This window comes from Cydia strobilella, chromosome Z, assembly GCF_947568885.1.
Source record: "Cydia strobilella chromosome Z, ilCydStro3.1, whole genome shotgun sequence".
Taxonomy (NCBI): domain Eukaryota; kingdom Metazoa; phylum Arthropoda; class Insecta; order Lepidoptera; family Tortricidae; genus Cydia; species Cydia strobilella.
This window is the reverse complement of record NC_086068.1, coordinates 55,268,174-55,283,293: the sequence shown is the minus strand read 5'-3', so window position 1 is coordinate 55,283,293 and position 15,120 is coordinate 55,268,174. Positions and strand designations below refer to the sequence as shown.

The following is a 15,120-nucleotide window of genomic DNA, read 5'->3' as shown; positions in this document are numbered from 1 at the left end:
ATTTAGGTAGCCCTAGCGAGTTACTGTGTTCTATTACAAAATTAAATCAATCATGTTGTTGACTTGAGTCTAAGCTTATTCGCAAATATCTTCTCTGTATAGACCATAGATTAGTACTTATTCCACAAGCTCGCGAAAACACAGCGGTCAGTATACGTCCTCGGCCCTCTAGTTTACGGTAAGCTACCAGACGGTATCAAAGATGCACCTTCCTCGCATATATTTAAAAGCAAACTGAAGAAGTGGCTGATGCAGGCACAATTTTACGATGTAAAGGAATTATTAACCTACGCAAAAATGATGTGTCAATTGTTAAAATTATTAAACTGTGAATATTTACAACCTGACCTGTAACGATGTTATTAATAAATATTTTCTTTTCTTTTTTTTCTTTTCTTTTCTAGTATATATTAATACTGGTATAGACTATGCGATTATTTTAGCCTTGTGTTTGTGTGCTTTAGTAATAAACACAAGGCTAAAATACTTTTATTCCATAGTCTGAAACCGCCAGAGTGATAAACAACAAACAGCTTGATAACACTTGATTTTAATTTGAACATTCAAGTTATCAATAATATAACAAATTTTCCACAGCAATTCACTTTAGTTGATTACAGTTTCAATTGATGGTGACGGCTGACCGGTCCGGGTAGAGCCATTGAAATTTAAACCAAATAGTTTGTTAAATATAGTTGATTTTCCTTTGTTTCACGTTTTAAGTAAAAAAAGTGTGTGCGTATAATCTTTACGCGCGATTGAAGTAAAACTTCTTTGACGATGACGTTTATCGCTAAGTTGGCACTTTGACGTGTGTCCTATTGCGTGTGTCACTACTGAGCGTTACTTCCGTCAGAAACAAAAATCTGAGTTACCCTCTAGTCGCGCCTAAAGAATACTTACTTCAATAAACAGAAGTTTCAGTGTAACCACAACTTATACAGACTTCATTTATAACTTGCTAAAAATAGAAACTGTCCTTTAGGAATCACAATGGGCAGGAAGAGGCTAAACCTGATTCTGGAACAATGCTGCTATACCCGAATTTAAACTGACGTGAGTCAAATAGACGATTTAACTCACGTAGTTTAGTTATTCGTGCGACATGTTGCGGAGTGCCTAGTTCTCGATTATCATGCATTAGACCTAGGCTAAATGGAGAACTAGGCTCTCCGAAACGTCGCGCGACTCGCGCGAGTGACTAAAATACGCGAGTTAAACCGTGCGTAAAAAGAAATACATCACGTGGGTGATCTGCCGTGGTTGCTGTGGTCAGAAATACCACATCTGGCCTAAAATTACTTAGCCCTGCTCCTGCATGCTCCATTAAGGCCGTTTCATCGGTTTGCCGCTATCACTGTCACATTTCTCAAGAAAGAACGGGAAAGACCATGCGCGCCAAGTGTCAATTTTGATCGAATTTTGTCGATTTTTATTTATTTTAAAAACGTTGCATTACAATATCAAAATTCGAAAGCGGTAAAATTACTATTTAAGTTAAGATTGTTTTTTCTTCTTTTTTTTGGTTATAGTGTCACATAATAAATAACCGAGTAAAGTTGGATTAAAAGTCCTAGTTACAGGTTACTTTGGGAATTAATTGTATCGAGCGAAGTGTCATAATTCGTGTATCGGAAGCTTATAAATTAAAGATAATATACTGATCAAGAACTACATATATTTTTTCTACGTCTACGAATATCAACGTCTCTTAGAAAAATTTTATCATATAAGGAGATTTTTCGCCTTCTGGCTCAGGGAACCGCCTTAAGGATAGAGTCCGGGCCGAGGCGTCCGACATGTCATTTTCTATGACAGCTGATCGGTGACCACGTGGTGCTTTCGATAGAAAACGAAGCACCGGAAGCTCCGGCCCAGTCTAGCTTAAATCATCCTTTAGTCCTTCAAATGTCCCGCGTCTCCACTGGCATATAATAATTTGCATTATGAACGCTCTAACGGGCGCCCCGTTTCCGAAAGTCTTAATTGGTAGGCGCCGAAGTCTTTAGGCTAGCACAGACATAATAAATTAATAATAAACTGTGGGCTGTAATAAAGAAAAACTTGGAAGCAGAGCACCTTAATATGATTTCTGCAGCATGCTCATGCTCATGACCTACGAGTATATATTCAAAATGCAGAGGACGCGACAAAACACCCATTAGGTACTTATAACATTAAATTGTAATATCCAAGTGAAGTTTTTGGCAAAAATTAAATTTTTATTACGAGCTTTTATCGCTGACTGTACTTTTTTCCACGTGCAACTAATACTCATCGAGACAATTCTAAAAATAAAAACAAGTTGTTTTATCACAGTTCCTATGGCCACCTCCTGCTTAGTTACATATGTATGCAAATTTTCACATCTATTGCAAGTCGGGAAGTGGGTCTTTAACTTGCAAAATTTGACCCGTACATATAAAGTTACATAGATACAGATACGCAGGTACATTGCAAGTTAATAAAAAGCTTGTAATAATCAAATTAAGTGTTAATAAGTTTAAGTGTGTCGAACTCCGGATTGGAATTGACAGGGACAATTGACCTGATAGTTTAATTTTCTTGCATACCTACCCTTGTTTTCATCAATGGATGCCTTTCTTAAAAGATGCACTACACGGTGCGACCGGGGTGGACAACCAGTTTGATTTACAGTATTATTGACTACAGGTGGTTTCAAATACGTAATTAATGCTATAGGTAACCAAGTACCATTACACATTTTCCAAATCATCATGTTCCTCGCATTCTCTACGGGCTTTATATCACGGCCTACAGGAGCTTGGGGTCCGCTTGGCAACTAATCCCAAGAATTGGCGGACAATCAACTCAATCGTTTTTACGAAAGCTACTGCCAATCCCACCGCTACTTTCTACTCGTAGGGGAAACTAGGCCTTATAATATTATATCGCTAAATAATAAGTAATAGGAACACGTTGTTTATAAGAGTCAGAAATTATAGCTAGTAGGGACTTGTGCCCACATGTGTGTGACAAGCACATGTGCGTATTTTTCACACTTCATCTTCCTGGCGTTTTTCCGGCTTTTTACCACGGCATATTTTTAATGTATAAAATAATAATATAGATACAGCTGTGTGAAATATACTGGGTGTGGCTTGTAACAGGAGCAATCTTCAAACTAAGTGACCAACATTTGACTTGACTCGGCGGGCGAGTGAAATCCCTGTGGTGTGGAGCCTTACGCTGCTTCTTACTTAGGCGAACACTCGCGAACGCGAAGCGATGCGGCGCGGCACGGCGTTCGCAACGAGATCGCCCACGTAGGACACTCCTATTATAGAATAATAGGTATCAAAGGATTGATTCACCCCGCTCCGAGCCGAGCCGCGCCGCGTCGCTTCGCGTTCGCGTGTTGTTCGCCTGTGTGGTGTTGTTGTTAAACTGAGCATGGCCCGACATCCTCTTGGCTGGTTTTTATTTGATATTATTAGTTTTTTTCTGCTTCTTTTGACATCATCGGTGTTTGAATCCACAATTTAAGTAAACGCCCATACTCATACGACAGGTAAAATATCGCGTCAAGATCGGAGCGTGTAGCGCGCCCTTAATAGATCAATATCCATGTACGTCGTGCTCTGCGTGTGTAATAGACCCGAGGGTGCAATTTTCGAAGGCGAGGGAATAGGGTACAATCTACGAAGTAAACGTTGGGGCTGGATCGCAATCGACCTACTTACTTATTTTTATGACATTGATCTGCTGTTTGAATTTTTAAAAGGAAATGAGGACGTGAACTGATTAATTACTTCGACAGATATTTTCTAACATATCAAATATTTAGTCGACTGCATTTGCCTTTATGTATACCTACCTAAAGCTATACGAGCAGATATAGCTAAACTAGTGAGGCGTAAGAACAACACTATTTGAACGCAACGCAATGGATTACGTACAATCCCGGCCCGCTGACGGACGGAAAAAATTTAAAATAAACACGGGTCAACCACTCTCTTGATAAATTAAATAAGAAAATAGATTAAAAGAACTGGCAAAAATTAGATACCTACTTATAAACATCACCTTAAACGTGGTGTGATTTCTGAATCAACTGATCTAAAAAAAAATAGCCACAACCGAATACAGAACCTCCTCCTTCTATGAAATTGAAGTCTGTTAAAAATAGATATTACTACGTAAACAAAATTAATATCCAGCTTAAATCTAAAATAGGCCCTTGAGGCATTGTACCAAGGATGCTGGCGGCATTTCCTCGCTGTATCGCAATGCTGATACGTTGTGCGAAGAAGCCGCCAGCTCTTCGGCCACCAGTTACGTCAACCAGACGCTTCGCGATTTCTGCAAATGGAAGCAAGCAACTTACTCGTAAATATCGCAGGTGACTTAATTTAAAGGTAGGTATTGCTCCTGAGGAGCTGAGACGCGTAAAACTCCTAAAGTAAATGCGGGTAATTTTTTACGGAATTTCTTTCCCGCCCTCAATTTTCGTAAATATTTAAATAGGGTAAACGCGTTTGTAAGTACTTAAATAAATAGAGAAAATTTGTTCGTATACAGAATTCAGATGGAACTGAAGGTGTAAAGGGTTAGATCTTATATCTTATTTAAAAGGTTAATTTTCTGTGAGGCTGGAATCTAGCTTGATACTTTTAGCGCCCATATATTTTTGTTTCTGATGACAGAAAGGGGTGAGATAATTTATATTTTTGAGGTATATACTCGTATTTATGATAAAAACCACTCTAAAGTTGTCGTTTGCGCGTTAATGGCCTTTTAGAAACCTGTAAAGCCCTTTTCTAAAGGGCATATCCCTACTAAGTATTATAAATACGAAAGTAACCCTGCATGACTGTATGTTACCTCTTCACGCTTAAAAACTGGCTAAACCGATTTCGATGAAATTTGGCATGGCATAGTTCAAGGCCTGGAGATAGTTTAAGGCCCAGAGAATGACATAGGATATTATTTATCGATCGCCTAAGTTCCATCCAATTTAAAAGTATGTTTGCAATGTAAAGAGATCTTATTAAAAAAATCCAATAGGTCGCTCTTGACGGCAAAATGAACTAAACAGGCGTATTAGGAGCCCGATTAATATCAAACAACTTGATACGACCTTGAAGACCGCTCACGCCGATGGTTGCATGCGAAATGAAGTCGTGCGTGTTTTTTTTTTAAATCACCAAGACGTCAAGGTCGTGTCAAAACCGTTCCGTACCCAAAGGGTAAAAACGGGACCCTATTACTAAGACTCCGCTGTCCGTCTGTCTGTCACCAGGCTGGGCAGGCTGTATCTCATGAACCGTCATAGCTAGACAGTAGAAATTCACAGAATCCTCGAGATGATTTATTTCTGTTGCCGCTATAACAACAAATACTAAAAACGGAATAAAATAAATATTTAATATCATCCCATACAACAAACGTGACTTTTTACCGGTTTTTGCGTAATGGTGCGGAACCCTTCGTGCGCGAGTCCGACTCGCACTTGGCCGGTTTTTTAAATCTAAATCCGGCTCCCGGTGTGATTACTGTGCAAATGGGGGCGATTTAAGCCTTTTAATTTGCGAAAAATTCGGGGTATTTTCAGACGCGGAAATAATAGATGGAATGAAAGTAATAAATCTAATTTGTCTGTGTTTTATTGAATTAAAAATTGCGGAGAAACCTATTTTAGGTTTTTTGCGTCAGCAGAGTTGAGAGGTAGGCAATGGTAGTGAAGAAACTATCGCCTAGATTTTTTTTTAATTAATAGAGTTAGGTATTCTCGTCTTTTAGATATCAGATTTTTAATTCGAACAATATTTTTTCTCTCCGTGCACGGCCTTCGCGTTCGCAACGAGATCGCCCACGTATTTAATAGGACACTTCTATATAGATACTTATGAATAAAGGAATGATTCACCCCGCGCCGCATCGCTTCGCTTCGCATTCGCGTGTTGTTCGCCTACGTAGTACGCTGCGTGACACGTCCATTTCCTCGTGTTTGAGCGGCTCTAGTGAAATGATCTTAATTCACCATGCGCGTTTTAAGGATGACTCACGTTAGATCGGGCCGTGTCCGGGCCGGAGCTTCCGGCGCTTACTTTTCTATCAATCAATCAATCAATAATTTATTGCAAGAACATAGTTTTACATAAGTAGATAAACATTTGAAAGAAGCGTGTCTTATGTTCTACCAGACAGAAGGCATGCAATATTTACAATATTTATTTACAAGTACAATTAGAGACTAACAATCGCCGATCAGTTTATAATAAAAAAAAAAAAAAAAAAAAAAAAAAAAAAAAAAAAAAAAAAAAAAAAAACAATGTATACACTACCACCAAAATATCACAGAAAATTAAATGTCAAACAGTATCTAACAATTTTATAGTATTAAATCAGTAACTTATGTCAGAAATTAAAGTGAAGTTATAACATGACAGGTGATCACGTGATGCTTTCCAGAAAACGAAGCGCCGGAAGCTCCGGCCCGGACACGGCCCGGTCTAACGTGAGTCATCCTTTACGTCTGGTACTATTGCTGCCCACGTTGGGAAAACTACATCAATGTTGTAGTCTTTACCTGATGCTATACCTATACAATTTACGGATAGGCAGGATACACATGTCGACAAGTTTCCGCTTTAAAGTGAGTGGAAGGTTGCCCTTCATTAGTATGAAAGGTACACAAAATATTTAGTAAAATATCCAACAACATCCGAATTTTAGTCTAACAAAACAAATTTTTTTTTTTTGACCTTGAGGGTTTTCATTTGAGTTTGAATGTCCGGTTCTGTGATCTCATAGCCGCTGAACGAGCACCAATTTTGAGTTTCCACAACATAGAATTCGTTTCCGAATAACCTTATATTGGAAACCCGATAGCCCAAAGCTGGATGACTGGCAAACAGGCAAACAAGCCGATTTATGAGTTTACGGCTGCTGGTCGGCTTGTACACAAGCATCCATGTGTACACGCGATTTTAGGCTTTAAGCCTTTCAGAGTTACTGGTGTATTTCCTTGTACAATTATGAAACTTCAATATACGGGACAATTCCGTCGAAGAGAGATAGGTACCTAATGTACGAACTTGTGTATGACACTGTTGTCCGTAGGTGACCTTTAAGTTTTAAGTTAATCTGAAAAAGCTTTGGCTTTCCCACGAAGTGTGATTTCGTTGAGTACTAATCTTTTTTATTATTGTTTTATTTATATATATATATATATATTACTAAATACATACTAAATACATATATATATATTATATAATGCTATTGATGTATTTTTGTTATTCGTAGACGTTAATATTGTAGTTTTCCTTTTTAAATATTATTGTAAGATAAGCTCGCCTATGTACCTAAATTTATATGAATTTCATGTCAACGATTTTTTTTGTACAATAAAGTGATTTACTACTACCCTTTCAACGAAGTATTTGTAGACGAATTTTACTAAATATTTTATGTAAGTAAACCTTATTTAAAGTAAATGTTTTTATTAAAAAACGTATGAGGGTCAAATCTGTCACGCTCAAATCTTACAATGTTGGAATATTGCGCCTTTTTCTAGTGTTCGGTTTGACCAGGGGTTTCCAAACTTTTTTACTTTATTCCCTTATAGACCGCGAGCCAGGAACAAATTTACACAACCAATCGCCTCCCGGGCGAAAACTCGTATAGTGGTTAACGGCTATGTATGATGAACCCTCGTGAACTTCGGCTGCCGCTCCGTTGGGTAGGTTGAGGAAAATAAAGTATTAAAAAAATTTAGTCATCGCCTCCCACTTGATACTCTGTCAGATGATAGTTCAGATGCTATTGTGAATAAACAAAATCGTCAGCCGATTGTATCGCTGTGTAAAGACCGTCAGCTGGTCACATGAACATGTAAAAAAGAAAATTGTTTTCAATCATCGGCGTCATCGCTTCCCGTTTGATACTTTGTCAGATGATTGTTAATAAAACAAATCGTCAGCCGGTTGTATCGCGGTGGAAAGACCGTGTTACGCGCTTCGGTGGCTGCCATTCCTCAACCCACCAACGGAGCGACAGCTGACGTTCACGAGGGTTCATCATACATAGCCGTTAACCGCTATACGAGTTTTCGCCCGGGATGCGATGACTGACGAAATTTGCGCCTGGCTCGCGGTCCATTATCATGATCAAATTTCCTTGTAGCCTAACCTGCTAACCTGCGCGTAGCTCTAGAACTAAGGTACCCTTACTTTACCCTAAGGCAGGACACGACGCGTTCACAGGTTGAACCTATAGGCTACACTATTATAAAATAAATACGTATCAAACAGTACCTCAGTAACTGGTGGTGGGCCATAGCGCTCAGGGAGCTATGCGCGGGCGACGGCGGCGGCAGCGCGGCGGCGGCCGCGGCGCGCGACGCGCCCTGCAGCACCCTGATGCCCATGCGCACCATGTTGCGCCGCGATACCTTCTCGTCGACTTTCTCCGCTGCTGACAGAGTGACAATGAGTGCCTCTATTCGAGACTTGTCAATTAACATCATTTAAAGTAGAATTTACAAGTTTTTCATTTTTTTTTCTAAACAACTATATTTTATTCCTCTCCTCCACGTCCCTGCTCATCCATGTGTAATTTCTGTGTGTATTAAATGACAACAAAATGGCAATCACTAGACTGGAATCGTATCTTAGACTGTAAATAATCATAGTCGTTTAAATTGAGCTTTGCTTCAATCAAACAGAATCATCGACTACACGTTACACGTGTAGTGTAGGTGTAACTACATAAGCTTTCATTTTATTTTACTGAAAGCTGTATTACTTCCACATTATGCAAACAAAAGCTTGACTGAACAATATTTTATTAAATCCCGGCTTTTGTACATTGTAATTTGCCAGTGGCGTGCAATTTACCAGCAATCCCCTGGTATTCCAGCTTTTTCAGTTATGATTTTAGCTGTTTATATGTGTGGGTGGGTATACACGTGTATACAAACTTCTAATATTGGAATAGTTATTATATTATTTCGTTTTGTCTTGAATAATCCAATCGATCCATACTTATCGGAAAATATTATTTTAGATTATCTGTTGAACCTGCTGACTGACATAGAGAGACATAATATATATATATATATTATCTAGTTTTGATAAGCTGTTTGAGTTAAGTAGATAGTTTTTGAGGCGTAGCCAGATCCGCTTCTTTTGATGTTGACTATACCCACTCTCATAATTAATAGGGTTGTTTCCACATGTTGAATTTTATAACTAAACCTAGTTAAATAAATAGAAAATGATCAATTTATCACAATAAATTGGAAACTTAAAAAATATATGGGAATAATAAATAAATACAATACTTCAAAGTAAAAAAAAAAAAACTTCCAAATAGAAAAAAATAATGGTAATACCATTCGATTCCTTACATTTTATTAAAAAATATATTGTATGGCAACAATATACAAGAACGCAATATTTCACCGACAAATCGCAATTTCCTCGTTTTCCACGGCTTCTAAGCAATAGCGACGTTACATGCTGACGTCACGATGTAATGCTAATTTGTTAGAAGCGTTTCGTGAGTAAAGTGCGGGTGCCAGACTTTGACCATCATTTGTGACTTTTGTATTGCTTTAAGACAATGGGTCCCATACAGACATTTGATCCTCAAAACAAACCTGATCGACTGATACCAATAATACAAATTTGTGGAATACCCTATTGTGATGCGATAGACTGCAAAAATTCTTACCCTTCCCTTAAATTTTCCGTGGACGGGTAATAAATCAGCTTTCGCCAGGCTTGTCGACCCAATTTTGTTCAAACTAGTGCAGTTGATGCGCATGGTCGGGATCGCTCCATTTTTTTATTTTTGCTGTCACTTTGCAGGCCCCTGTACCCGAATTCTTTTAAAAACATGCCCTGTCGATTTGTGCAAGTGACGTTACAGTTTTTAAAAGTGTGAAGTAAATTTTTAGGGTTTCGTACCCAAGGGTAAAAACGGGACCCTATTACTAAGACTCCGCTGTCCGTCCGCCTGTCTGTCTGTTTAACTATCTCTCTGTCCGTTTGTCACCAGGTTGTATCTCATGAACCGTGATAGCTAGACAGTTGAAATTTTCACAGATGATGTATTTCTGTTGCCGCTATAACAACAAATACTAAAACCGAATAAAATAAATATTTAAGTAGGGCTCCCATACAACAAACCTGATTTTTTTGCCGTTTTTTGCGTATTGATACGGAACCCTTCGTGCGCGAGTTATGTGATGAAAAAAAAATGTTCTTGAGGCAATCTGTAATTTTTACAGGTTAAAGATAAAGTATCTAAAAAGTTGTAAAAAATAAGCCAGACAATAAGATTTGGTCGGGTCTTTAACCTTGCCTTTAACCCTTATCTTGACATCGTAAATCGTAACACCCGTGATACATGGAACATTAAAAAATCTACCAGGTTCACTTTATTACTTAACAAAAAAATTATGCTATACACGATTATACCGTATTTATCGTATTCTCGAGCTTTAAGTAGGTACAAGTTGAAACTGGTTTTCCACTAAGGGCCACCCTACACTAGCGTCTTTTGAGCGTCGGCGTCTAGTCAGCGCTATGAAAAATCGCGTCGCTGCACAGTTGCGCCAACATAAGGTGACAACCATAGGTTGGAGCGAGACACAGCGATCGGACCTTTCGTTCTCACCTATGGTTGTCACCTTAGCCTAAGCTAGTCGCGCAATGTCGTAGCCAGCGAGATAGAGTTGACTAGACGCCGACGCTCGGGGGACGCTAGTGTGGGGTGGCCCTTATGGTTGTTATGCGTGGTACGTCTTACCTCTTACCTACCTGCTTAGCCACAGTATCCGATCGAAACCGAATTTTTGCCGAAACCGATTTTTTGTTTGGTTTGTTCTAGTTTCGGCCGAAACCGAATCTGCATCCAAAACCGAAAATTCGGTCGGATACTACGTAGTAGTAACACAAGTCGGTAACTTTGGTAGGCCCCCTACTTCATACCACCAGACACAGTTTCTGCTTTACAAAGTACTAACGAAAACAGCAAGGACAGCGCAACGTATTCCGGATCTGTTAAAAACATTCTAAACACCATCTCGGCAATGTTTTTCTCATATTTCAAAAAAAAACTCATTTTCCTGTCACATTAATTAATCTGAAAAAGCAATAACGGAAAATAAATGAGAACGGAGTGGCGCCTGCAGAGAACGTCGCTTTGTTCAATGTTTGGTCTTTAACCGTTAAATGCATGATTTTTTATTTTTGGAACCCATTTTTTTCTGTTGAATCTGTGAGCTGTCCAATGCTTTGTATACATTTGGCAACAATATGCATTTAAGGGTTAAAAAGCAAAATGTACTTTATCCTACTGAAAATGGCAGGTAAACGTGTTTGAGAGTGCGGCTAATCAAAAGAAAACCTAGGCCACTATGGAGCTAAAGCGGTTTTTAGAAAAACAAAGAGTAAGATGATATTTGCGGGCGCGTAATTGATAAGATTACTGCGTCTTTGTATATTATTCAGAATTTTTTGTAGATTATTATCGAATTTACCTACTCAAACCACGCCAAATTGAACCAAGAATGGGTCTTCAAAAAAAAACCTTACAAAAATAGTTGAACGGAACCCGCAGGATACAACAAGACTTGCATTTGGTAGATTTTTTATCTGAAAAAATATTTTAAAGTTAATAAAAGTACTTAAGTTTAACTTCCAACGAAGGTTTATTACGCAGATAACAATGGGTAAGGTATAGCTTTATAGCACAGCTCACGGAAATATAGGTTTAGGGGGTTTATTCAATGTCGACCTTCCGACCCTACCCGAGCATAGTCAATGTACCTTTGTGTTTAAATTTAAATATAGAATGACCTAAATTTTCGTCCTTTTTAACCGACTATGGAATAGCCAAAAGTAGAGTTATTAAAAGTGGAATAAAATAGATATAAAGTTAAAGAAAACTTCCAGGTTTCGAATTTGTACTGGTACTGAACGGGTTCGTACATTAAGCAGTACCGATAGGATGTCACAAGTTGACGTTTGACAATTCAGTTATACCACAAAACACATTTCGCCATTTATACGTTATTTTATTATACACATTTATTCAAATTCAGGCCAAGAGTTTCTTAGAATCGTTCTAAGAATCGTTATTATTTTAGGAAATCTTAAGAATAAATATTCAAAGTGTACCGAGTTTTGAACCACGGGGCATCGGACATAATTCTTTAACCCTCGTGCCTTGAGACCAAAATACTAGGGGAAAGGATTATGCACTAATACAGATGTAGTGCATTATTATTTTCCATCGTATTTTCACGAAAACGTACGAACGTGTCTTGCTATTTCAGTCAGTCTCGTTACAAAAATTACTGAGGTTGACTGAATTGGCATGACAAATACGAACGTTTTCGAGAAAATACGATGAAAAACAATAAGCACAAACATCAGCCGCAAAAATGCATGGCGAATTTATCAATGAATTCATTCATATTTTCTCCATGAAATTTCGCAGCTCACTGTACATGGACTTATGGAGTCTGTATTTATAAGTATTATAAGATTTATAAGTATATATGTTTATGTTTCGAAGGGTAGAACTGACAGGCATTGGCTATTGTGTGGTTGATGTGGTTCTGATTATTAATTACTCCGAGCTTTTGTTGAAAGACAATACGAGTATTCATGCAATAATTAATATGCACCAGTAATTTACCTATAACCTGAACGTTTAGCAGGTTTAAACGGGACCCAAATATTACTAAGATTCCGCTGTCCGTCCGTCCGTCTATCTGTCCGTCTGTGACAGTTGAAATTTTCACAGATGATGTATTTTTGTTGCCGCTATAATAAATAGCAAATACAAAAAAAAATAATAAAATAAATATTTAAGCGGGGCTCCCATTTTTTTTGCCGTTTTTTGCGTAATGGTACGGAACCCTTCGTGCGCGAGTCCGACTCGAACTTTGCCAGTTTTAATATAACATTCCGATTTTTGAGTGGGTGTCATAACGATTTTCCCCGTGTTTTAACCAACAATATGCCACTTATAAATCTTATAATGCATACATTAAAGTAATTCAATTTAACTTATTATAAAATAGTTCATAAGTTTATGGTTAACCTAAAAAATAGAAAAATAATTGGTCCTGAAACTCCTGAAGGTAAATTCGCTTAAAAAGGTAAAAACATATTTTGAAAACTATCAAATACATATATGTATAATATCTGGTCACAGAGGTCAACTCCATTTGTCGATTTTTGGTTTCATATTCAGATATATTAATGTATTATTGAAAATGGTTGAACAATGTACAGTGGGTTTTTCAGATAAAATGATGTCATTTTATTTACTTTTTTTCGAAAAACTATCAACATATGGGTCGTTTCGACTCAGAATCACGAGGACTATCGATTTAAAAAGGAAAAACGTGTAAAAAAAATGGTAAGTAAACGACTAAAGAACAATATATTATGTTCAATATCACGTTATTCTAAATAAGTCTTAAGTACTGAATATGATGTATCCGGGCTGTTAAAAGTGTCGCGTAGTAATTAGGTTTTGATTCTTTTAACTGCGATGTCTAACGCTGTGTCTTACGTAAACGAACAACTAGCAAACGCGAAGCGAAGCGGCGCGGCGGGCCCACAGCGTTCGCGTTCGCAACGAGATCGCTGACGTAGGACACTTCTATAGGTATCAAAGGATTGATTCACCCCGCGCCGCATGGCTTAGCTTCGCTTCTCGTACGCATGTTGTTCGCCTACGTACGTAGTACGTGCGAGGTGGATTTGGTAACTTCGAGAAAGGGATAGTTTTGAAAATAATAAATATCTACTAAAATAGAAGCTACTGCTGTAGCAATAGTACCTATGCAAGTAGCGTAAGTGTTGCTTAAGTATGATTTGCATCAAGGTTTAGTAGATATCGGTGATTTTCTGGCAAGATGCGTGCGAGTTAAGCATACAATGAAATGAATATGACCCATTTCCAACATGGATGAACAATATACAATATGAGCCCATTTAATTGAACAATAATTACTTTCTAGCTTCCCAACTGTTAACATTAAGCACGTCTGGTTTCACACGCACAATGCGATTTGAGTGTCATTGGAACGAATTAAATTAAACCGAACTAGAGACCGTTTCTGTTATCCATTTTGATATGATTCTCATGTTATTTAGAATTTTAGATACGAGTGATACGACCTTGACAACTTGTACTATCAAGGATTTAAATTTTAGTACAATTTAGTACCTTGTAACAGTGACCTTTTGTAACTTTTTTTTAGTTAAAAAAGACCTGGTCACGGAATTACCATACATTTTGACAGGGTTCCAAATTTTAAAACCGCGATTACTCAAAGTTACTAAAGTGAATAGACATGTTGACAATTGTGATGTTGGCTAGGCCCCCATGAGTCGTCTCGTAAGGCATATCGCTCGCACTTATTGGTGAGCGTATGTTACCAGACAACACGACTCAAGGTCATATTAAAATAAGATCAAAACTTAATACAATTGTTATAAGCAAATCGGCCTCACAAATGTGCGAATTTGAATATACATGGTTGAATAAATTCGTGTTGAAATGAAAGTTTACGGCTGTTCAGGCAAAATTGATGTGGAATATGATTGCCATTGTGAATCTTCAATTAGATTTCGGAATATGTACTAACAACAACACTGCCAATACAACGGTAACAATGCTGCCATTATGTGAATGCCTCTGATTTAATCTGACGCAGAAGGCGTACGCCGTATGGCTCCTCTACACAATCGGTAATGATAACCCATTACGGAATGGGCGAAGATAATCATGGCCGTCACTTCCTTTGATGTTTTCCCGAAAACCGACAGAATGGCGATTACGCTCCATCATCGCCGATCACGGGCAACTGTTGGTCATTAAGCCCTCCACACGATCGGGATCACCTGCAATTGCCCATCATGGCCAATGGTGTAGAGGAGCGGTAGCCATTAGACAACTCTTTAAATTGTTTACCAATTCCAATAACAATAGGTATGATTTAATCAACTACCAAATATACATGTATGTACGTAGGTACGAATTGGTAAGAAGAGAAATTGGTCACTAAAATTAAGGATCTGTCACCAAAATTAATTTTACATCGATTACCTACCTAAATATTAACTT

The 15,120-nt window shown here is 38.0% G+C and overlaps 2 protein-coding genes across 2 annotated transcripts in view; both read right to left on the bottom strand.

The window, feature by feature from the left end:
* The window catches only part of LOC134755207 (uncharacterized), a 417,347-nt gene that overhangs the window by 99,427 nt on the left and 302,800 nt on the right, over positions 1–15,120 (bottom strand). The gene's annotated exons all lie outside the window — the stretch shown is intronic.
* LOC134753788 (phosrestin-2-like) overlaps positions 1–15,120 on the bottom strand; it is a 46,922-nt gene that overhangs the window by 14,721 nt on the left and 17,081 nt on the right. Inside the window, exon 5 of the mRNA XM_063689727.1 lies at positions 8,266–8,436. Within this exon, the coding sequence (XP_063545797.1) occupies positions 8,266–8,436 (171 nt within the window). The remainder of the gene's footprint in view (positions 1–8,265; positions 8,437–15,120) is intronic.